Source organism: Jaculus jaculus, chromosome 5 (assembly GCF_020740685.1).
Source record: "Jaculus jaculus isolate mJacJac1 chromosome 5, mJacJac1.mat.Y.cur, whole genome shotgun sequence".
Taxonomy (NCBI): Eukaryota; Metazoa; Chordata; class Mammalia; order Rodentia; family Dipodidae; genus Jaculus; species Jaculus jaculus.
The window spans coordinates 78,775,195-78,799,262 of NC_059106.1; the positions used below are offsets into that span (position 1 = coordinate 78,775,195).

Sequence of the window (24,068 nt, forward strand, 5' to 3'; positions counted from 1 at the left end):
TGAGGTCCATTCAAGCCAGAGACTGTCATGTTTGACCCAGCCCCCAGAACCCACATAAAAACCTGAGCTTTACCTGGGTGGGGTGGCACATGCCTCTAATCCCAGCACTCAGGAGGCGGAGGTAGGAAGATCACAGTAAGTTTGAGGCCACTCTGAGGCCACATAGTGAATTCCTGGTCAGGCTGGGCAAGAGTAAGACTCTACCTCAAAAAATAAAACAAAAAAAGCTGAGCTTTGTCACACTTGTCTGTAACCCCAATTTACAATGGGGTATGGGAGGAAAAGCCGGAGAATCACTGGGGTTCACTGATGGACAGCAGCTCTAGGTTGGGGGAAAGACCTAATCTCAAGGAAAGAAATGGATGGATGAGCAATAAGAGGACATCCAATGTTCTCTGACCTCTGCACACATGTGCATACATCTACACACATGTATACACTAAGGATCATACATACATGCACACAAAAGAATGCATATGTAAAATATTATTTAAACCTGTAAAATATAAATATGTATTATGGTAGTAGCATATAAATAATATGTGTGATAGCAACATAAAGGCAGGAAGAGAGAACTCTATACTATTGTAAAGTTCATATACATAAAGTAATGTTTGAAGTAATTATTTGAAGATAAAGTATGATAAGTTAAAGATGTTTATGATAAATCCTTGAACAACAACTGAATTAATAGAAAACAAAGGGCAAGACAATGTAGTTAATCCAGCCATGTTAAAACTCAAACTAAATATAAATGCCCTAAGCATCTTAATCAAAAAGCTGAGTGACATATTAGGATAAAAGGGAAGATCCAATTCAGATACTGCTTGCAAGAAGTTTGCTTTTCACTATAAAGACAAGTATGTTAAAGGTGAAAGTATGGGGCTAGAGAGATGTCTTAACACGTAAGGTGCTTGCCTGCAAAGCCTAAGAACTCACGTTCAGATCGGTCCAGCATAGCCAGACGCAGTGAGGCAAGCACGCAGTGCTGCACTTGTGCTCTAGGGGGTGCACACGTCTGGAGTTCATTCACAGCAGGCTAAATGTCCTGGTGCACACCCATTTTCTCTCTGTGTTTCTTTCTCTCTCTCAAAATAAAAAAAGTAATAATAAAAAACCGGGCATGGTGACACATGCCTTTAATCCCAGCACTTTGGAGGTAGATGCAGGAGGATCACTATGATGAGTTCAAGGCCACCCTGAGACTACATAGTGAACTCCAGGTGAGCCTGGGCTAGAGTGAGACCCTACCTCAGAAAATAACAATAATAATAATAAAGTAAAAGGATGGAAAATGTTATGCCATACTGACATTGGCCACAAGACAGCTTACATGATTATATGTTAAAGTATATTTCAGAGGAAATATAAGGACAAAGAAGGCAAGTTTGTAATAGTAAAGGTATCAGTCCTTATATGAAGTAAAAACTGATGGCATCTTTGGAGATAAAGAAAAATATAAAGTGTGTCTGTAGCCAGACTTTAAATATTCTCTGCAATAGAAAAGTGACATAAAATAAGCATGTGGTAGACTGTAGTGACACTACCAACTTATTGGACACATAGAAACCAGCTGGACATTTACCTGGCTAACATCAACAAAATATATAGATACTTTTCAAATGCATGCAGAACATTTATCAAGGTAGACCATATGAGAACTATAGTTTGGATCTTGAATATTCTTCAAAGGCCCATAGCTTAGAGGATTGGTGCCCAGGGTGGTGCCTAATGGGAGACACTGTGCTCTTTGGATCATTGGGATTACGCCTTTGAAGGAGGTTGTGGGACACATTCTCTTCCCCTCCTTTGCTTCCTGGCCTCCATGGTGAGCAGTTTTGCTCTACTACACATTCCTACCATAATATGCTATCTTCCCACAGCTGTAATGCATTGGAGAAAATCAGTAGACTTGGAACTTACGAAAGTGGGAGTCAATAAGTCTCTCCTTTTTGTAATTTGATTGTGGCAGGCACTTTGAATGATGGCTGTTTGCCTCTTGGTCCAGACAGAGCTCTAGGACCTACTTTGAGCCTAAGAAGCACTGATGAGGAAGAGGGACTTAACTACCCACAAATGGGATGGCTTGCCTCTTTTCCACAAGAGCTAGTTAACTTTTAGTCCCAAAGTGCTGTTGAAGGTTAAAAATTATTCCAGAGTCTCCTAAGAGCCGATCACTGAAGTGACTTAAAGCGAACCCAACATGGCTCAGGGAGTTTTGCAGAAGAGGGGGCTGAAAAACTGCTAGGGCCACAAGTTGGAACATTATGCACAGAGACATTGCCTCTTCCCCATAACTGATGGCGTCCCCCATGATGCACGACCCACAATATCCCTGGGGATGACTGGCATTCCCCAAGGAGGAGGGTCCCTTTGGAGGGGGGGAGGGGATGAGGGAAAGAATGGTAATAATGTGCTGTTTACATACTGAGTATGTCCATAACTAATAAAAAAATTGTTTCTGACTCAGAATTTCTCTGTTTACCTAAGTAACTATATTCTAAAAAGGTTATTATCAGACAATTATGAACCTTTCTTCCTGTTTAATGGCCCAAGATAGAAAATCAACAACAAAATTCCAAGCTTTAGACATAGTTGTTTCTAAATCCTCCCAAGTTCGTAAGTTATTAATGTAATAAATAGTATGTGACTTAGATCCAAGGAAAAGAAAAGATAGGCCACAGCCCAGCCCACAAAGTAAAAGCAAGGGAAGTTTAAAAGGATTTAAGCACTAAAAATTATGTTCTGTAAGTATAATGGGATTACATTTTAAAAAATAGATTAGAAACTTATGTGATATAACTCCAAATATTTGGAAACTATCCCAAGAATGCTGAGAAGCCCTTTATGAGACATCAGGAAGTATTTTTAATTGAATGAAAATGAAAACAGAGCATCGCAGGAGTTGTAGACTGCTGCTAACTCAGTGCTTCGGGGAAACTTTATAGCACTCAACACTCATATTAGAGAAGTAGAAAATCTTCAACTAATGCTCTTATCTTCCACTAAAGAAAGATAGGGAGACTTAAAAAAGAAGAAGTTAACATCAAAGTAAGCAGAGGACAGGAAACAATAAAAATTAGAACATAAATAAAATACATAAAATGATAGAGAAGATAATTGAAACAAAAAAATTGGTCCTTTGCAAAGAGTACTTCTCTTACATGTGCAAAACCCTGAGTTCAAGCTCTAATGCCACCAAAAAGTAGAATAAAAGAGAATGTGCAAATAGCTAGTGTCTGAAGTAAGAGAAGCAATATGAATTCCATAGATACTGAAAATGAGGAAGTGTCAACAAGCATACCCTTTTACATTTGACAAGTAAAGTGAAATGGCTAAGTTCTACGAATGCTACAGATCACTACAGCTTAGTCAAGATAGAAAACATGAATAGCACTATTTCTAACTTGAATTCATACTTAAAAGTGTTCCTACAAAGAAAATTCCAGGCCTTAGTGAATTAATTGATGAATTATTTCAAACATTTAAGGAAATACATTACTAAAGATTCTATGTAGATTATTCTAGATTTAAGATAAAGGTCCCATAAAATGAATATATCTGCTGTCATAGCCAAGCAGACATGGAAGAAGACTACATAGCAGTATCCCACGTGAAAAGGCAGGTAAAAATGCTACATAAAACTTTCGGAAAAATATCTTGCCAGGTGTGGTGACACACACCTTTTTGCCAAGCACTCTAAAAGAGAGGTAGGAGGATTGCTATGAGTTCAAAGCCAGTCTAGGCTACATAGTGTATTCCAGGTCAGCCTGGGCAGCAAGACCCTACCTCAAAGAGACTGAATTTGAACTGCTTCAAGAACACATATCCCAATTCTGGGACCCTACAGACATTCTACTACACTAACTCAGTGGGTGATTGCCTCACAGATCAGACATGGCTTGGAGAAATGACTGGCAGAAACACCCCAAAAAAGCTTCACATTGGACATCACATGTTAAAATGGGTGGGAGTGGAGGTTGCCACTTGCGAGAGCCAGGGGGTTGGGGAACTGCCCTCTGAGATTGGGAATAGAGTTTTACATGGATTCTAGCACTGAAGTACTTGCCCACATGTGTCCTGATAACCTCTCCTGGCACTGCACACAGACTCTAGTTGCTAATACAGTAGAGAAAGAGCTCTTGAATTTCCCTTACTCTCATACCCATAGTGACATTCTGAGGTATAATTTGAGCTTCATGGCCTCAGCAATAAATCAGATAAAGTTGAGATGGAAGCCTTAACCACAGACTAAAGCCACAGACAAGCAAAAGAAAGAATATTGGAGCTTGGAGACAAGTCCTTTGAAGTAATTCATTCAGATAGAAATAAGGAAAAAGTAAAAAAGAATGAAGAAAACATACAAGTTCTTTGGGATCCCATGAAAAGATCTAATGTCCAGTTATCAATGTACATAAAGGGAAAATACTAAAGATTAAGAGCATAGGCAACTTACCAAGAAGCTTCCTTAATACTGGGAAAGACATGGGTGAGCACCCAGTTATTAGAAGCCTCTGGAATCCCAACTGCACATGACCAGAAAAATCCTCACTACAATAAACTATAGGAAAACTGTCAAAAGTACAGAACTAAGAATTTTTAAATCTGAAGGAAAAAAGAACACTAAATCACATTTAAGGGAAACCTCATTAAATCAACAACAGATTTCTCAATCCCTTGAAGAGGGCATAAGATGATTTATTTCAAGTATTAAAAGAAAATAACTGCCAATCTATATCACTTGACCCAGCAAAGCTATTCTTCAGAACTTAGTAATCAAAATAAAGGGAACTCATGCTTATAATATCAGCCTTACAAAATGTCCTACACCCAGAAGTAGAAAAAGTTACACTATGGCAGCATGAAGTATACACACAAATATAAATCCCATTTAAAGAGTAGGTATACAAATGAAAAACAAGTCAATGAGGAAATCTGAAGGAAATTTAAAAATTCTTGAAAGAAATGAAAATTGAGGGCTGGGGAAATGGCTCAGAAGATAAAAGTACTTGCTTATAAGCCTGCTAGCCAGAGTTCAGTGCCCACCAGCACCCACATAAAGCCAGATGCAAAGTAGCCTATGCATTTGTATCCCTTTATTTCTACCATAATGGGAGTCAAATCCAGGAAAATCCAGAAGTTCACAGGAAAAGATAGTCTGGCATACAGGTATACACAGTGACAAAACAAAAGAGACCCTGTCTCAAAAAGGAAAGAATAGACACCTTAAGGTTGTCCAGTCACTCCTACAGACATTGAGAGAGGCACACACACACACAATTTTTTAAAAGAAAAGAAAAATGAAACATAGCATAACCTGAGAATTAAAACAAAAACAGTCAAAAGAGGGACATTCATAGCAATGAGTTCCTACACTAAAAAGTAAAAAGATATAAAATGAAATCTTAATGATTCACCTCAAGATCTTAGTAAAAGCAAGAACAAGCCACAGGTCAGTCTGACCAAGTGCTTGACCCTACCTTGGAAAAGCAAAACAAAACAAAATTAAAAGTTCTTTGGAGCCTGGGCGTGGTGATGCACACTTTTAATCCCAGCACTCAGGAGGCAGAGGGAGGAGGATTGCCATGAGTTCAAGGCTACCCTGAGACTACATAGTGAACTTCCAGGTCAGCCTGGGCTAGAGTGAAACCCTACCTCAAAAAACAGGCGGGGAAAAAAAAAAAAAAAAGCTCTTTTGTTTCTAAGGCCATCATCAAAAAAGCAAAAATGTGTGAATCCCATACAGTGGGAAAATGCATTTACAAATCGTTTATCTGGGCTGAAGAGATGGCTTAGCGGTTAAGTGCTTGCCTGTGAAGCCTAAGGACCCCAGTTCGAGGCTCGATTCCCCAGTACCCACGTTAGCCAGATGCACAAGGAGGCACACGTGTCTGGAGTTCATTTGCAGTGGCTGGAGGCCCTGGCACGCCCATTCTCTCTCTCTATCTGCCTCTTTCTCTCTCTGTCGCTCTCAAATAAATAAATAAAATTAAACAAAAAAATTAAAAAAAAAACAAATCATTTATCCAGTAAGCAATTTATATCCAAAATACAAAGAATCCTTACAACTCAACAATCAAAAGACAATACAACTTTAAAATGGGAAAAGAATCCAAATGCATATTTTGCCATATTTAAAATAAATTCAACATTTTTATTAAAGAAATATGAATCAGAGTTGCAATTACATACCATTTTATATCCAGTAGATGATTTAAAAGGAAACAGTAGCAATGCGAATATGAAGTGATCCATATACTAATGCTGACATTATAAAATCTTGTCACTTCCTCAAACAATTCAGAGGTTACTCAGAAAGTCAAACAGAACTACCACATGACCCAGCAGTCCCTCTAAGAAGTATATACCCAATAGATAGAAAACTTATGTCCATACAAAAATACATAAATATTCATCACATTGCATTAATAATATCCAAAGAAGAAAAAAAGGCCATCAATTGATGAGTAAAGCATAGTGTATTCATTAAATGTAATATGTAATATTTAGTAGTGGAATAGAATTAAGCATGGACAGGGGCTGGAGAGATGGCTTAGCAATTAATCGCTTGCCTGTGAAGCCTAAGGACCCCAGTTTGAGGCTCGATTCCCCAGGATCCACATTAGCCAGATGCACAAGGGGGCGCATGCATCTGGAGTTCGTTTGTAGTGGCTGGAAGCCCTGGTGTGCCCATTCTCTCTCTCTCTATTTCTCTCTCTCCCCCCTTCTCTCTCTGTCACTCTCAAGTAAATAAACAAAAAAAAGTTAAATAAAAAAAAAGAATTAAGCATGGACATACCTATGCTGTGGGTGAACCTTGAAATTGCCGTGCTCAGTGAAAAAAGCCACACATACTAGCTATATAGGCAATTAAATATATTTATAATGTCCAAGATAGGAAAATCCACAGAAAAAAATAGATTAGTAGTTTATAAGGACTTAAGAGAAAGGGAATGAGATTCCCAATGACTATGGGCTTTCTTTTTGGAGGATGATAAACAGATTATAAATTTAGATAAGTTTTATATTTGTACAACTATGAATATAATAAAATATTGAATTAAGTACTTTAAAAAGGTAAGTATAACTACCATATCTTCTAGCCATTCCACTCAAATGTTTCTACAAGAGAAAAGAAAGAGGTCCTCTGGGTTCTACATCTGTGGACTCACTCAATGCAAATCAGAAATACTGTGGAAAAGCCATGTGTGATGACTCACATCTGTAATTGCAGCACTTGAGGGGGCTGAGGCAGGAGAATCATTATGACTTTGAGGCCAGCCTGGTCTACAGAGTGAGTTCCAGGTCAGCCAAGGCTACAGAGTGAGATTATATATATATGCACATACATACATGCATACACATACACATATGAAAAAAAATGTACTGAACGTGTATTGGGTCTTATTCTTTTTGTTGTTGTTTTCTCTTTGGCTCTTATTCTTGTCATTATTCTCTAAACAATACACTAAAAAAATATTTACAAGGTATTTATATTATATGTTACATTAATTATATGTAATAAAGATATCATTTACAATATATTGGAGAACTTAGCATGATAGTATATGTTGTAATCCCAGCATTCAGGAGCATTGTGAGTGCTAGAGCTCTGCTACATATCTAGGACTATGCTATATAGAAAGACTAATGTGAGAAGAGAAAAAGTTTGTAGGAGTATTTGCATAGGTTGTATGAGGAGCCTATAACATTTTATATAAAGGACATATGCATTTGTAGATTATGGCATTTGACTGACATCCTTGAACTAATTCCTCACAGATATTAATGGACATTTGTGTATTTCCATTAACGATATGTATATGGATGTTCATAGCAAGTTTATTTATAATAGCCAAAAACCAGAAGCAAACCATATGGCATAGTATTCAGCAAGAAAAAGAAATGGTTGTCAGATCCAGTAGTGTCCTTATTTATTTATTTATTTATTTGAGAGTGACAGACAGAGAGAGAAAGAAGCAGATAGAGAGAGACAGTGAATGGGGCGCACCAGGGCCTCCAGCCACTGCAAACAAACTCCAGACATGTGCGCCCCCTTGTGCATCTGACTTATGTGGGTCCTGGGGAATTGAGCCTCGAACCGGGGACCTTAGGCTTCTCAAGCAAGCGCTTAGCCACTAATCCATCTCTCCAGCCCCCAGTAGTGTCTTTTTAACTCTTTGAACCAGCAGAGTTTTAGCTTTCAGATTTTGGAATATTTGCATGTATAATGAAATATGGATCTGATCCAAGTCTACACATAAAATTTATTCTTGTTTTATATATTACTTAAATGCATGCCCTGAGGGTAATTTTATACTGTATTTTCTGTGCATCTGTGTATAATCCATCATGTAAGGTCAGATAGGCAATTTTCCACTTGTAGCAGCAAAGCTTCAGATTCTGGAGCATTTTGTATTTCAGACTAGGTATATTCAGCCTGTTTTATGTTCAACAATATTGGTGAATATCAGAATAGCTATACTTACTGAAAAAGCTAGACAAAAAAAAAATGTCCTCCATGGTTCCATCTAAGACTAGAAGGTCTAAAGCAGTCCACAGTGATAGAAAGTAGATCAGTGGTTGCCTGGACATCGGGGTCTGGAAAACGCCAGATAAAGAAATTAAAAAGGAGATGCAAGAACTTAAATATGAGAGCTGTGTTCATTGTCTTGGTTCTGGTAATGTTTTCACAGATATATATAGTACATAGGTATATACATATGTCAAGACTAAGCAAAGCTTACAGTTTATTTTATGACAATTATATTAGCTGATTTATAGTTAATGTTAACAAAGGAAACAAGTGCACTCCCAGTAGTCTGCATAGTAGATATGCAATACAGACCACTTATTCAATGAAAAGATACTAAGGATATGGCAGTTTAATGGGGTGTTGTGATCCTGAAAAGAAAGTGTTACATCCGGAGGGACATTGAGTTGGAGAAGATGGGTCGAGAAAGTATTTAAGTAACTAGATGTTATGAGGCACACTTATCCCTTCTTTTATCAGCATGAGTAACCATATGTGAACTTTCAAGGAAAAGTAACCCTTTTTCCCTTCTAGAGCCTAGTATGTATGAAACTTTTTCTAAGTGGTCAGGAAGAATTCACACTGGTTGTCCCTGGTCCAATTGTAACTGGTTTGAGTCCAACACATACATTTCATGTTCCATCTCTGAGCATCACTATTGAAAATGCAGTTACTCTTAGTCTGCCTTAACCCCATGGCTTGTTCTCTGCAGTCCTACACACCTCCAAGCAACGAGTTCAAGATCAGTATGAAATTGGAAGCACAGGACCCCAGGAACACCACATCCACCTGTATTGCCACAGTAGTTGGATTGACAGGTGCCCGCCTCCGCCTGCGCCTTGATGGTAGTGACAATAAGAATGACTTCTGGCGACTGGTTGACTCAGCTGAAATCCAGCCTATTGGGAACTGTGAGAAGAATGGGGGTATGCTGCAGCCCCCTCTGGGTGAGTAACTAGACCTAGCTATGTTCACTCTAATCAATTAGATCCCAAAAATTATACATCCTGTTATAAGAAAGTTTAGGGTCACATTCACATTCCTATTCTTTTTTTATAACCCCCCAAGGTATGAAATGAAATGAAAAACCTAGGCATTTCTATCTTTTCATTAGCTTAGAATATCCAAGCTTCTCTTCACATCCTTTTTTATCCTAATAAGAAGCTGCACCCTTACTCTTTTGGCCAGTGCTCACTTACCCTGAGAGAAGAAAATGGAAGATTACTTTTCCATTTAATCTACTTCAAAAGACACAAAGTTTGCCGGGTGTGGTGGCACACGCCCTTAATCCCAGCACTCGGGAGGCAGAGGTAGGAGGATCACCATGAGTTTGAGGCCACCCTGTGACTCCATAGTGGATTCCAGGTCAGCCTGGACTAGAGTGAAACCCTACCTCGAAAACCAAAACAAAATTTTTTAAAAAAACTAAATGTATATACATGCACACACACATACCCAGTAACATTAAAGTTTTACCAAACTTGTATAATAATGACGGTGGATGAGAGAAAAGTCTCCCAGGAGAAGTGATACTTGTTAAAAGTGTCCCTTGAAACAAACAAACAAAAAAATTGCTGGGTATAGTAGCTCACGCCTTTTATCCCAGCACTGGAGAGGCAGAGATAACAGGAATGGAGTGAGCTCAAGGCCACCTTGAGACTACATAGTGACTTTCAGGTCAGCCTGGGCTAGAGCAAGACCCTACCTCGTAAAACAAACAAAAAACAAAAACAAACAAACAATAAAAGTGTTCCTTGAGCTGGAGAGATGGCTTAGCAGTTAAGGCACTTGCCCGTAAGATCTAAGGACCCAGGTTCGATTCCCCAGAACCCACATAAGGCAGGTGCTCATGATGGTACATGGGTCTGGAATTCGTTTGCAATGTCTAGAGGCCCTGGCAAGCTCGCTCGCTCTTTCATAAGTAAAATTAAAAACTATTTTTAAGTGTCCCTTCTCCTCTCCCCCAATTCTCACTTGATTCATAGCATTTTATCATTTTGTGTCTTTTTTTTTATTTTATTTTTGAGGTAGGGTATCACTCTAGCCCAGGCCAACCTGGAATTCACTATATAGTTATGTCATCTCAGTGTGGCCTCGAACTCATGGAGATCCTCCTATCTCTACCTTCCAAATGCTGGCATTAAAGGTATGTAATACCACACCCAGATGTATCCATTTTAAAAGAAAATTTGTTCTTTTAGTTACACTAGTAACTAGATTTTTCTCTTCCAGACCAAATTAATTTATTTTGGCTTCCATATTTCTGAGAAAATTAGTCCATCTCATCAGTTACTGATGGTCATTAAATGTAGAGTGTCACAATGAGAGAGAAGGATAATTTACAGGGGTATCCAACCTTTTGACCCTGTGACAAGATGTTGTCATCTACATATGTATTGGGCTTAATTTATACCTATGTTGGGATGCATGCTCCTATGGCTACAGATTATACATACCTGGATAGGCTTTGGGGCCATGCTCCCGTCAGTAACTTATATGTTAACTGACCTTAGGGGATAGGTCTCATTTGAAAGAATTCCTCAGGTACTAGTTAACATTTTTCTCCCATGTAAAAGGTTACTTGTACTACTAAAATTTCAAATATGTCCAGTTTGAATGTGATCATCTAAATGTATGGCTCCACAGACTCAGATATTTTGTTAAAATTGAGCTTGCAGCTTCAGCCCCTAGCAAGCAGATCCCTGCTAGAGGGGTGTGTGTCATTGGGGGTAGATCTTGGGGTCCAACCCTAAGGTATGTCTGAAGTTGGATCTTCAATCCAGCCTTACTAGGTGGGTTCAGAGCAGTTTGAACTCTGGTGGTTCGTGCATGCTGGGGTTGGTGTTTTCTTGCTGCAGTTATTGCTCTCTGCTTGGATATGTGGAAATAAGCAACTTCTTCCACCATTGATGGTGTTCCCCTAGATTTTGTAAGCTTGAAATAGACCCCTTCCTCCCATAAACTGTGTCTGGTTTGTCCCAGTAATGAGGAACTGACTGTTATATTTAATAGCAACAAATATTTGGTATTTATTTTTCCCAATTATCTTTCCTTCTTCACTTTTTTCCTTCTTTCCCTTTCTCAGCTTTTTTCTTTCTCTCCCTTACTCTTCCATCTTCTTCCCTCTCTGTCTTCTTTCCTTTTCTTCTCCTTCTCCTCCTTTTCTTTTCTTCCTCCTCCTGTCTCTCCTTTCTGCCATCTCTTTCTTCCTCTCTCTCTGTCATTACTCTCCTATCTCATTTCTTTTAATAAGGGATCTACAGATAAGGTTGGTTGATATTTCCCTTAAGTCTCTCTTGGTCTATGTGATTTCCTTCTCTCTCATTTTCCCCTTTCAACTTACTTGTTAAAAATGCCAAGTGATTTGTCTTTAAAATTTCCCACAGATGGGGCTAGGATTAAAAATGCTTGCTGTGCAACCTAAAGACTAGAGTTTGAATCCCCAGAATATATGTAAAGCCAGACACATTTGTGCACCTTGCAATACCAGTTCACACACAGTAGTAGGAGGTGAAGTAAAGAAAATTGTAAAGCTCGGAGCCAGCTAGTTTGGTGTTCACAGTGACAAATGACAAGAGAGACCCTGTCTGAAACAAGGTGAAAAGAGGACTGATGCACTGAAATTGTCCTCTGACCACATGCACACAGTGATACACAGATATCATGAACATCTACACAGATACACACACATGAATTTTCCTACAATTATATTTTGCTGATTGTATCTTAATGGCATCATTTAACATATTTCTCTGTCAACCTATTTCCTAGCCATTGGTAACTAGATGTAGAGATTTTATCGGGTTCAGATTTGTTTTCTTCTTGTATGTGTTTTAGAGAAGAATATTTAACTTTCGTTAGGTTGTTCTTTGTGGTCTAATGTAGAAGCATTGGCGCCATGGCCTAGATCAAGGATCAGCAGATCTTCTTAATTGGTGACATAGCAGATATTCAGGCCTGGAGACCATGTTTCTATGTCACATCTGTTCAACTTGGTAAGAGAAGCAAAACCTACCCTTTTCAAAGATATGTCAGTAGTTCAAACTTATACTTTCTACCAAAATTCAGGACAATGCTGTTTTTGCCTACTTTATCCCTAGCATATTGAATACATAAGTTCTTTCTACCACCATATACCCTACTTCTCCATGCCAACAGAATAATTCATTTGTTTTATTTCAAAACACATACAATAGCTTCAGACTCTTAGTCAACACTCCCTTAGCCAATATAATCATCATTATAATTATGGATAGTGTTTCAGTTATTTGCAGTTTTTTCTCACCCTCAAAACACATATAAATATCATGTAGTAACGTCATTTGGATTAGTTTCTTTCTGGGTGCCTCTATCACCAACTTAATAATTAAGGTTCATTTTCTTATTTTTTAAAATTTTTATTTATTTATTTGCAAGCAGAGAGATAGAGAGAAGAGAGACAGACAGAGAGAATGGGTGCTCCAGGGCCTCCAGTCACTGCAAACAAACTCCAGACACATGCACCACCTTTTGCATATGGTTTCAAGTGGGCACTGGCAAATCGATCCTGGGTCATTAGACTTTACAAGCCAAGTACCTTAACTGCTAAGCCATCTCTTCAGCTCCACATTTTTTTCAATATCCCTTTATTTATTATTATTTTTAATTTATTTTTATTAGATATGGGCATACCTAGTGTGTAAACAACACATGTTGGTACCATCCTTTCTTTCATCCCTGCCCCTTTTCCAAAGAGGCTCTCCTCATTGGGGATGCAGGTCAACCCCATAGGGATTGTGGGTCATGTATTATGGGGGCAGCAGTCAGTCATGGGGGAGAGGCAGTGTCTCTGTGCATAATATCCTAACTTATGGCTCTAACAATCTTTCTGCCTCCTTTTCCACAAAATTCCCTGAGCCATGTTGGGTGCATTTTAAGTCTGTTTCAGTGATGGGCTCTTAGGAGCCTCTGGATCTCTGCTTTGGTAGATGTTGAGTGTCCTCAGTTTCTATCTCCTTCACCCTTGTGCTGATAATAAATTCATGGAGAAAACAGCACTCTTGCTTATTTCCCCAATTCCTCTGTGATTTCAGCTGGGTTTGGGGTGAAATATTCTGGGTTATCTCCTCAGGTCCTGCTCCCATCTGAAAAAGAGAAGCAAATTCTCCAACGGAGAGTGAAGTCAGCACCAGCTAAATGGGATAACCATTATTAATTTAAAGAGAATTTAAAGAGTATAGACCCTCTTAGAGCCCAAGATTAGTGGGTGCTTCACAATGGGAAGCAAAATGGTTATCTGGATATGATTCTGACTTTGTTTCCCAGTTCCAGATATGGTTTCCTTTCCACTGAGCAGATCTATTAGCCAGTCTAAGAAATCAGTATAAGTTGGCTTTAGGAGCTTTATATATATTTTATATAGCCTATATTGTGTTGAGATATAAGCCCTCCATGCCTATTCTTCCCAGCATTTTGATCATGAAGTGGTGTTGTATTTTGTCAAAGGCCTTCTCTGCATCAATTGAGATGATCATGTGGTTCTTATGGTTAAACTTATTTGTGTGGCATATTACATTGACTGGTTTCAGTATATTGAACCATCTCCGTGTCCGTGGGATAAAACCTGCTTGATCCAGGTGGATAATGGTTTTGATGTGTTGTTGAATTTGGTTTGCAAGGATTTTGTTCAGGATCTTTGCATTTAGTTCATCAGGGATATAGACTTCTAGTTTTCTTTTCTTGTGTATCTCTGTCTGGTTTTGTTATAAGGGTGATATTAACTTCATAAAAGGAGTTGGGGAGGATTCCCTGCTCTCCAGTTATGCCAAACAGTTGGAGCAAATTGGTTTCAGTTCTTTAATAAAAGTTTGATAAAATTCAGCTGAGAAGCCATCGGTCCTGGACTTTTCTTCTTAGGGAGATTTTGATTAACTTTTCAGTCTCCATGGATGTGATAGGTTTGTTTAGGAGATTAATCTGCTCTGGGTTTAGTTTTGATAGGTGGTATGCATCTAGGAATTCATCCCTTTCTTCCAGATTATTCAATTTTGTGGAGTAGAGGTTTTGGAAGTATGCCCTGATGATCCTTCCAGTTTTATTGATGTCTGTTGTGATCTCTCCTTTTTCATTTCTGATTTTGTTAATTTGAATCTTCTCTTTTTTGCTTGATCAAATTGGCCAAGGCTTTGTCAGTCTTGTTTATTTTTTATTTTATTTATTTTTCAGTTCTTTGTTTCATCAATTTTTAAAATTGCTTTCTTAGTTTCCAATTCATTAATTTCTGCTGTAATCTTGATTATTTCTTTCCATCTGGAGCACTTTAGGTTGGATTCTTCTTGTTTTCCAGTGCCTTTAGGTGGACTGTTAGATTATTAATTTGGGATTGCTCTGTCTTTATAATAAGGGCATTTAGTGCTATGAATTTTCCCCTTAGGACTGCCTTCATGGTATTCCATAAGTTTTGGGATACCATGAAGTTTGTTAGCATTTAATTCTAGGAATTTTACAATTTCTTTTTTGATTTCTTCCATGATCCATTCATTATTTAAAAGTGTGTTGTCTCCAGGAGCTGTTGGAGTTCTTGATATATCTCTTGTTGTTAATTTTTAACTTTAAAGCATTGTGATTTGACATGATGTAGGAGGTTACTTCAATTTTCCTGACTTTATGGAGGCCTGAATGCGCAAGGAGTGTCCTGTTCTTCAAAGTCTGCTTTATTTCCCCTCCCCCCCAGATTAACAATTTGGCACCCTACCTGGTATTGTGGAGTATAAAAAATGCTGGAAAGAGTTTGCAACATGGTCTTGTGTTTTGGAAATGACCATGGGCAGTGTGAAGCAGGTTTGCTGGATGCCTGCATGGAGACCCAGTGGAGTTGCCAGGACCACGAGGTGATTGCTAAGGAGCTGCTGGCCCCAGTGAAGCTTTCCAGGACTGTGAGTAGCCTAGCTGGAGGGGTGGAATTGGAATGCCAGAGACTTGCTGCTGGTTAGAATTATCGGACATGGAGATTTGTCACTGGCTAGAGTTGTTGGAGTTGAAGCTACAGAATTTGAAGTTTGCCCTGGTTCTTTTAAATCTTGTATTGATTGAATATTTCTTTGCTATGCCCAATGCCATATTTTGCAGTATGAGTGCTTATTCTTTGTCATTATGTTTTTTTTCTGGGGGAGGGAGGGTTGTTGCTATTATGGCTTAGTCAAAAGACCGCGGACTATAGGGATGTTTGAACATCATTGGGATTATAAAAACTATGGGGACTTCTGAAGTTGGACTGAATGCATTGCACTTTACATCATGTATGTGTTACCAGTTTATGGGGGCCAGGGCTGGAACGTGGTACTTTGATTCAGATGTGCCCCATAAACTTAGGTGTCCTGAATGCTAGGTTCCCAGCTGATGGAGATTTGGAAATTGGTACCTTTTGGAGGCAGTCTGTTGTTGGGGATGGGCTTGTGGGTGTTATAGCCAGTATTCCCTTGCCAGCGTTTGGCATACTATCCTGTTGCTGTGGTCCATCTGTTGTTGGCCAGGAGGTTGATGTCCATCCTCTGCTCATGCCATCATTTTCCCCTGCCATCATGGAGCTTCTCCTTGAATCTGTAAGCCAAAATAAACCCTTTTTTTCCCAAGCTGCTCTTGGTCAGGTGATTTCTGCCAACAATACAAACCTGACTGCAACAGAGATCTAACATAGCCTAAAAAGTAGTCTCAACTTGAGTGAAAAATATATAGATTCAAAGTATGACCTTGTGGAATCAAGTCTATGCTACTGGATAATACAAGAAGGTATGAATTAATAGTTTGAAGGACTAGAAATAGTATAGTAATCTTGGTAGGAGAACCACCTTTGTGGGAGATGAAGAGGGTAAGGGAATCAAGAAATAGAATTTAAGGCTATGTAGAACCAAAGAAAATCATAAAATCAAAACATATTCCAGGGCAGGAGAGATGGCTTAGCAGTTAAGGCATTTGCCTGCAAAACCTAAGGACCCAGGTTCACATCCCCAGTACCCATGTAAGCCAGTTGCACAAGGTGGTGCATGCATCTTGGATTCGTTTGCAGCTGCTAGGAGCCCTCTTGCGCTTTCCCCTCCACCACTGTCTCTCTCAAATAAATAAATAAAATATCTTTAGAAAACATTCCAATATTGAAAGAGTAAGAACTTGTGCCAGACTGCTTCATCTTCGCTCAGCTTTGGGGAGCAGGAAGGTGCTGGTGGCCAGTGGCCACGTCCATAGCAGGTGGACAGATGGGGCTAGTGGGGTTCACCCACAAGGAGATGTGAGAGGAAGGCAGAGGGTGTCCATGGTCTGGGATTGCAGCTAAGGAGGCTGAGGCAGGAGGTGGTTCATACCCAGCCTGGCTACACAGTGAAGCTTTAACTTCAGAAAGGGGGGAGTGCCTGGGTGTGGTGACGCACGCCTTTAATCCCAGCACTTGGGAGGCAGAGGTAGGAGGATCACCATGAGTTCAAGGCCACCCTAAGACTACATAGTGAATTTCAGGTCAGTCTGAGCTAGAGTGAAACCCTACCTCAAAAAAACAACCAAGCCGGGCGTTGTGGCGCACGCCTTTAATCCCAGTACTCGGGAAGCAGAGGTAGGAGGATTGCCGTGAGTTTGAGGCCACCCTGAGACTCCACAGTGAATTCCAGGTCAGCCTGGGCTAGAGTGAGACCCTACCTCGGGAAGAAAAAAAAAATCTGTCTTCCAAAAAAACAAAACCAAAAAAATAATAATAATAATGGGGGGAGAAGGTACATAGAGAAATAGTTTAGCAGCCTGAGGACCTAGGTTTGTTTCCCCAGTATCCATGTAAGCCAAATGCACGTGATGGCGTGTGCATCTGGAATTCACTTACAATGGTTAGACAACCTGGCATGCCCCATATTCACTCTCTCATGTATGCATGTGCTCTCAAAATATTTATTTAAAAAAACAACATGGGCTGGAGAAATGGCTTAGCAGTTAAGGCGTTTTTCTGTAAAGCCAAAGGACCCAGTTTCAATTCCCCAGGTCCCACATAAGACAGATACACAAGGTGGTGCATGCATCTGGAGTCTGTGTGCAGTGGCTTGAGGCCCTGGCACACCCATTCTCCCCCCACCCATCTCTCTCTCCCTCTCCCTCTCCCTCTCCATCTCCCTCTCTCTCTCTCTCTCACTCTGAAATAAATAAATAAATAAATATATTTTTTAAAAGATAGCCTGTTACCTCTCCCCAAACAAGACAGGCTGTCAGGCTGGAGAGATGGCTAGCCGTTAAGGTTTGCCTGCGAAGCTTAAGGACCCATTTTGATTCCCTAGTACCCACATAAGTCAGATGCACAAAGTGGTACATGTGTCTGAAGTTCATTTGCAGTAGCTAGAGGCCTTGATGTGCCTATTCTCGCTATCTGTCTCTCTCAAATAAGTAAAAAACCAAAAAACAAAAAACAGGGCTAGAGAGATGGCTTAGCAGTTAAGGTGTTTGCCTGCAAAGCCATAGGACCTTGGTTCAATTCCCCAGGACCCACGTAAGCCAGATGAACAAGGGGGCACATGTGTCTGGAGTTTGTTTGCAATGGCTGGAGGCCCTGGTGTGCCCATTTTCTCCCTCTCCCCCCCCCCGTCAAATAAATTAATAAAACATTCCAGTCTTCTAAAGAAGCCTATCTTTTTTTTTAACTTTTTATTTTTTATTATTGACAACTTCCATAATTATAGACAATAAATCATAATAATTCCCTCCCCCCACATTTTCCTTCACAGTGCTGCTCTCTATTATATCCCATCCCCCTCTCAATCAGTCTCTTTTATTTTAATGTTATCATCTTTCGGTTGTACTGGTCTTGTGTAGGTAGTGCCAGGCCATGGATATCCAGGCCATTTTGTGTCTGGAAGACTAAGGAGCCCTATCCTTCCTTTGGCTCTTACATTCTTACTGCCATCTCTTCCACAATGGACCTTAAGCCTCGGAAGGTATGATAGAGTTGTTTCAGTGCTGAGCACTCCTCTGTCACTTCTTATCAGCCCTATGGTGCCTTCTGAGTCATCCCAAGGTCACCACCACCTGAAAAGATGAGCTTCTCTAACCAAAAGTGAGAGTAGCATTAATACATGGGTATGAACACTGAGAGAAGTACTTACTGGACAGTTTGGTGAACATTAGCCAAACACCAGCAGATGTTATACCCCTAGAGCTTATAACTTCCCCCATCATAGTATCAGTTTCCAGTATCAAGCATGTGTTCCCTCCCATGAAGCAGCCTCCTATCTTAATTAGAGAACATTTGGTTTCCCCCATAATAGACATGCCACTATTGCACCCGTTGGCTCATTTGGCCTGGCTGGCCAAACATAAGATTTGCAGTGTCCACTGTTGTTTATCTCCACTGATGACTTCTCTTTCTCCCATGGAGCTGCATGCAATATAGCTTTTTCCAGCTTTTTGTCAGCTGGTCAACAGGGAAGAGATTTTCAGCTTAGCTCCAGCAGGATTTCTCAGTGACTTTGCAGCCCAAGTAGTATGTGGAGTCATCAGCAATAGGATCTTGTCATCTACACCTTGTGGGAAACCAAGAGCCTTTGCAATGACCTGTAATGTTTTAGGGACAACAGGGACCTCCCTGGCCAACAACTCCCTGGAAGGTATCCCATCCCTGGCACTGAAAATTTTCTAATGACAATCTATGGCTTCTGGAAGAACCATTGTTTAAACAAGAAGGTTTCCATATGACTTATTCATACCCTCTTAGATTTTGATTAACCCTACCCCACCCTTCCTTTACTCAACCCCTTCCCTCAACCTCACTTAGTCCTCTCCACACCCCCCCCCCAGTAATCTGTTGGTCTACTTTCATATATACAGTACCATCCCTTTAAGTCTACTCCTCTCCTCCCTCTCTTATAGTCCCTTTCTAGCTTAGTGACCTCTGCTACCAAGAAAGAGGCCCATCTTCTAAAGAAGCTATGTTTCACTATGCCAGCTCATAACCAAAGTTCTGTGCCAGATAGAACCTTTTGCTTTTGCTGATCCAGAAAAAAAAAAGACACTTCAAAATGGTCAGGCATCATCCATAAAAAATGAAGAAAAACAGATGAGCACAAAACTGCTTCAACTGCTGATCATTTTGCTGCCAAAACCAGTGACTAATCAGAGGAAAATTTCACAACCTAATGAGCTAAACTAGTACTGCTGGCAGATGGGGAAAATACTTTGTATCACAGAGGGTGAAAATCATGTGAGAAATTACAGTAGTCAAGAAGATAGGAAAGAGTTGTTCAGACTAAAGAGTAAATTGAAGAAACAAAACCATCTCAATTGAAGACTCAGTTCCAAGATGACCTGTAGGACAGTAGATCCAACTGATAGTAATAATAAAAGGGATGTTGAGAGAAACAAAAACAGATAAGAAAATACGAGTACCTGTAAAACCCTAATATCAAACATATTCCAGTGTTCTAAAGAGGCCTATCTTCTAAAGAAGTTATATTTCACTATGTCAGTTTATAACCAAAGAAAAGCTAAAATGGGGCAGGAGAGGTGGCTTAGTGATTAAGCACTTGCCTGTGTTGTCTAAGGATCCCAGTTTGAGGCTCCATTCCCCAGGACCCACGTAAGCTAGATGGACAAGGTGGTGCATGCGTCTGGAGTTCATTTGCAGTGGCTGGAGGCCCTGGCGCGCCCATTCTCTATCTGCCTCTTTCTCTGTCACTCTCAAATAAATAAAAATAATCAAAATTAATAATAATAAATAATAAACAAAAAAATTAACCTAAAGTGTATTAGAAAGGAAGCGATAGAGAACATGGTCAGCAAAGAACCAGCATGTATATGTGTGTATTGGAACACCTGAGGGGTGTAAATATAATGACAGAACAGAATAAATACTTCAGCAAAAACCTTTCCAAAAAGAAGGAAAAAAGACCTGAATCCATATTTAAAGGGCCTAATTCAGTCCTGGGAAGTTTGATTCAGGTTGGTCATCTCCAAAGCATTATTCTAGTAAAGCTGTTATATTCTAAGAAAAGCCTTTAAGCTGGGGGGGGGGGGGTCATGTTTTACAGAGGAAAATCAGGCTTGCATCATATTTCTCAAAAGTAAAGTACATAGCAAGACACAGCAAGACAAAGTGGAACAACATTTTCAAGACATTCAGGGGAAGAAAATGGAAATAAGGATTTTTTTAAACTTTGTATTGACAATCTCCATATATATAGACAATATACCATGAATGTAATTCTCTCCTATCACCCTCTTTTCTCCCTCCTCTATACCCCTTCTTTCCAACTATTCTCTCTTTTATTTTAATAATGAAATACAGATTTTATATGTAGTCAGGCTAGTCCTTATATACTAAGATTATAATGGAATTATTTTCAGAATATAGGAACTCAGGAAATACTATAATCCCAAACCCTATCTGAGGAATCAAAGAAAGAGCTTCATATAACCAAGAGAGATATAAGACACAGAAGTTGAGACAAGGAATTATCCACCCACATACCAACTCATTCTAAATTCGGGGGTGAGAAAATGATTTTGTAATTTGAGCACAGAAAGTTTAATATAATTGTTAACTATATCAGAGAACTGGAATGAGGGGTCTGTTTAAGTATAGCTAAATAAAGAGAAGCCCTACAATAGTGGAATAGAAATAGAACTAGAATTAAAATAGAGAAGAGGCTCCCCTCCCCTTCTTCTTAAGACTGGGGCTTATACTTTGTTAGAGAAAGGCACAGCTGTGGCTGACTAGTCAACAGAAGTCACTGAAGTGCCATGTTGTTAGAACTTGCTAGAAATTTTGCTCTCTGTGGTTCTAGGGAAGGGTACTCATTAAGAACATCACTTGACAATGACTACTGTGAAGTCACCTTAGGTGATGATGGTGACTGGGGTACTATTGGATGTTACTGATTGCCATGTAGTGCCTAAAATCAACATTGGAGCAAAGGGAACTGACTCAGAAGCAAATACTAGGACCAGGTGGCAAATCCTTTGCTCCTATACTGTGAGGAGCTCAGTAAAGGAAGAAACTGGGAGCTATTATATAATGAGTACAGAATTTCAATTCAAGAAAACAAAAAGGTTCTGAATATGGATGCAGAACATTAGGAATGTATTTAATGCTCTTGAAGTGTACCATTAAAACTGGCTATAGGGCTGGAGATATGGCTTAGTGGTTAAGCGCTTGCCTGTGAAGCCTGAGGACCCCAGTTCGAGGCTCAATTCCCCAGGACCCATGTTAGCCAGATGCACAAGGGGGTTCACGCATCTGGAGTTTGTTTGCAGTGGCTAGAGGCCCTGACATGCCCATTCTCTCTCTCTCTCTTTCTCTCTCTCTCTCTGCCTCTTTATCTCTCACTCTCAAATAAATAAATTAAAATTAAAAAAAAAAAACTGGCTACAGTCTCAGGCAGTTTTGCAGAAGAGAGGGTAGAAAGATTATAAGAGCCACGAGGTAGGAAATAGTATCCAAAAGCATTGTCCCCTCTCCCCCCACCCCATACAATGACTGACTGCTGCTCTCACAACTCATATCCCAAAGCCCCATGATAAATACCAACACCCCTATTGAGGAGGGCCCTCAGTGGAATTGGGGCAGGGAAGAGGGGAATGGTACCAATACATGATTTGCCCATAAAAAGGTTCTACTTCATTTAAAAAAGAAAAATAAAAACAGCAAATAATTGACTATGGTGAGTTCCTGGGGAGAGGGCTGAATAAGTAAAGATGCTTGCTTACAAAGCCTATCTGCCTGGGTTCAGTTCTCCAGCCACCCACATAAAGCTGGATGAGTATTCATTTGCAGCAGCCAGAGACCCTGGTGACCCCCACCCACATAGACACACATGTAAACAAATAAAAAAATTTAAGCCTATAGTGGTACTTTTGTATTGTGTGTATTTTGCCACAGTGAAAAATTAAACAATCGGGAGAAAAAGCAAACAATTATATTTAAGAGTCTGTACATGGCACAGATGATAGAATTAGTAGATAAGGGTGTTAAAGTGGTTATGAGCTATGATGAAAAGGCAGAAGAAGACTACAGAGATGGCTCCTGCACAAGCATGAGGGCCTAAGGAGACCTGAGATGACCTGAGTTTGACTCTCCAGAACCCATGTTAAACAGCAGGATGTGGCCACACATGACTGTAACCCCAGTCCTATGGGGAGCTGAGACCCAGGCATTGCTGGAGCTCACAAGGTAGGGGTGGTGCAATGGGATGGTATGACTCAGGATTGGTAAGAGACTCTCAATCAAATAAGAACAGGCAGAAGAGCAGTGAAGTGGACACCCTAGCTTTACACTCTGGCCACCTCAGGCAAGTACATGGCACACCTCAAGGGCACATACATGTGTATATACCACACATACACAACATTATATACACAATTAAACTAGGACAGAAGAAAGCATGAGGAAAGAAAGGTCTCAAACTCTAGAAATGAAAAATACCTCAAGCAAAAAAAAAAACTAGATGGGAGCTGGCTGTGGTGGCACACGCCTTTGATCCCAGCACTCTGGAGGCAGAGGTAGGTGGATCACTATGAGTTCAAGGCCGCCTTGAAATTACACAGTGAACTCCAGGTCAGCCTGGACTAGAGTGAGACCCTACCTCAAAAATAAGTAAATAAAAAATAACAAACTGGATGGGATCAATAGCATATTGATATGAAATGACAAAACACTAAGCAACAAGTGCAAAACAAAACAAAAACTGAGAGAACCGGCCTCAAAAGTGGAAGAAGACAAAGCCTAGGTTATCCTCAGCTCTCCACAGGTGCCCTGGTATGCACATGTGTCCATATACACATCATACAATATGCACACATTTACATATGTACACAACTAAAAAGCAATATAGCTGGACATGGTGGTGCATGCCTTTCCTTTAATCCCAGCATTTGAGAATCAGAGGTAGGAGGGTCATGGTGAGTTCGAGACCAGTCTGAGACTACAGAATGAATTTCAGATCAGCCTGGGCTAAAGTGAGACCCCACTTTGAAAAACCAAAACAAGCAACCAACTAAAATAGCAATATCAACTATCCAATGAAACACAAAAGACACTGAAAAGGAAAGAAAGAATGAGTGAATTAACGTACAAATTTAAGTGACCTAACATATGTATAATCTGAATCCTAAAGGAAAGGTAGGGAGCACAGAAATTACTTGAAAAATAGTGGCTTAAAAATTCCCACATGTGGGGCTGAAGGGATGGCTTAGCAGTTAAGGCATTTGCCTGCAAAGCCAAAGGACCCAGATTCGATTCCCCAGGACCCATGTTAGCCAGATGCACAAGGTGGCGCACATGCATCTGGAGTTTGTTTGCAGTAGCTGGAGGCCCTGGTGCACCCATATTCTCCCTCCCTCCCTCCCTCTCTCTGTCTCTGACTCTCTCTCTCTCCTTCCTCCCTCTCTCTTTCCCTCCTCCCTCCCTCCCTCTCTCTCTCTCTCTCTCTCTCTCTCTGTATCAAATGAACAAAAATAAAATATTTTTAAAAATTCCCACGTGGTGATGGAGAGATGGCTCAGCAGATAAGGTGCCTGGGAAACCTAATGACCTAGG

General features: G+C 40.0%; 1 protein-coding gene across 8 annotated transcripts in view; it reads left to right on the forward strand.

Annotated features, from left to right (window-relative positions):
- Positions 1–24,068, forward strand: part of Scmh1 (Scm polycomb group protein homolog 1) — a 224,630-nt gene that overhangs the window by 85,829 nt on the left and 114,733 nt on the right. For 7 of the 8 annotated variants that reach the window (XM_045149870.1, XM_045149869.1, XM_045149867.1 and 4 more), the window contains one exon: positions 9,246–9,480. In XM_045149870.1, coding sequence (XP_045005805.1) covers positions 9,246–9,480 — 235 coding nt within the window. Of the gene's footprint in view, positions 1–9,245; positions 9,485–24,068 lie in introns of those variants that run through there. The other variant, XM_045149874.1, reaches the window with a different exon arrangement.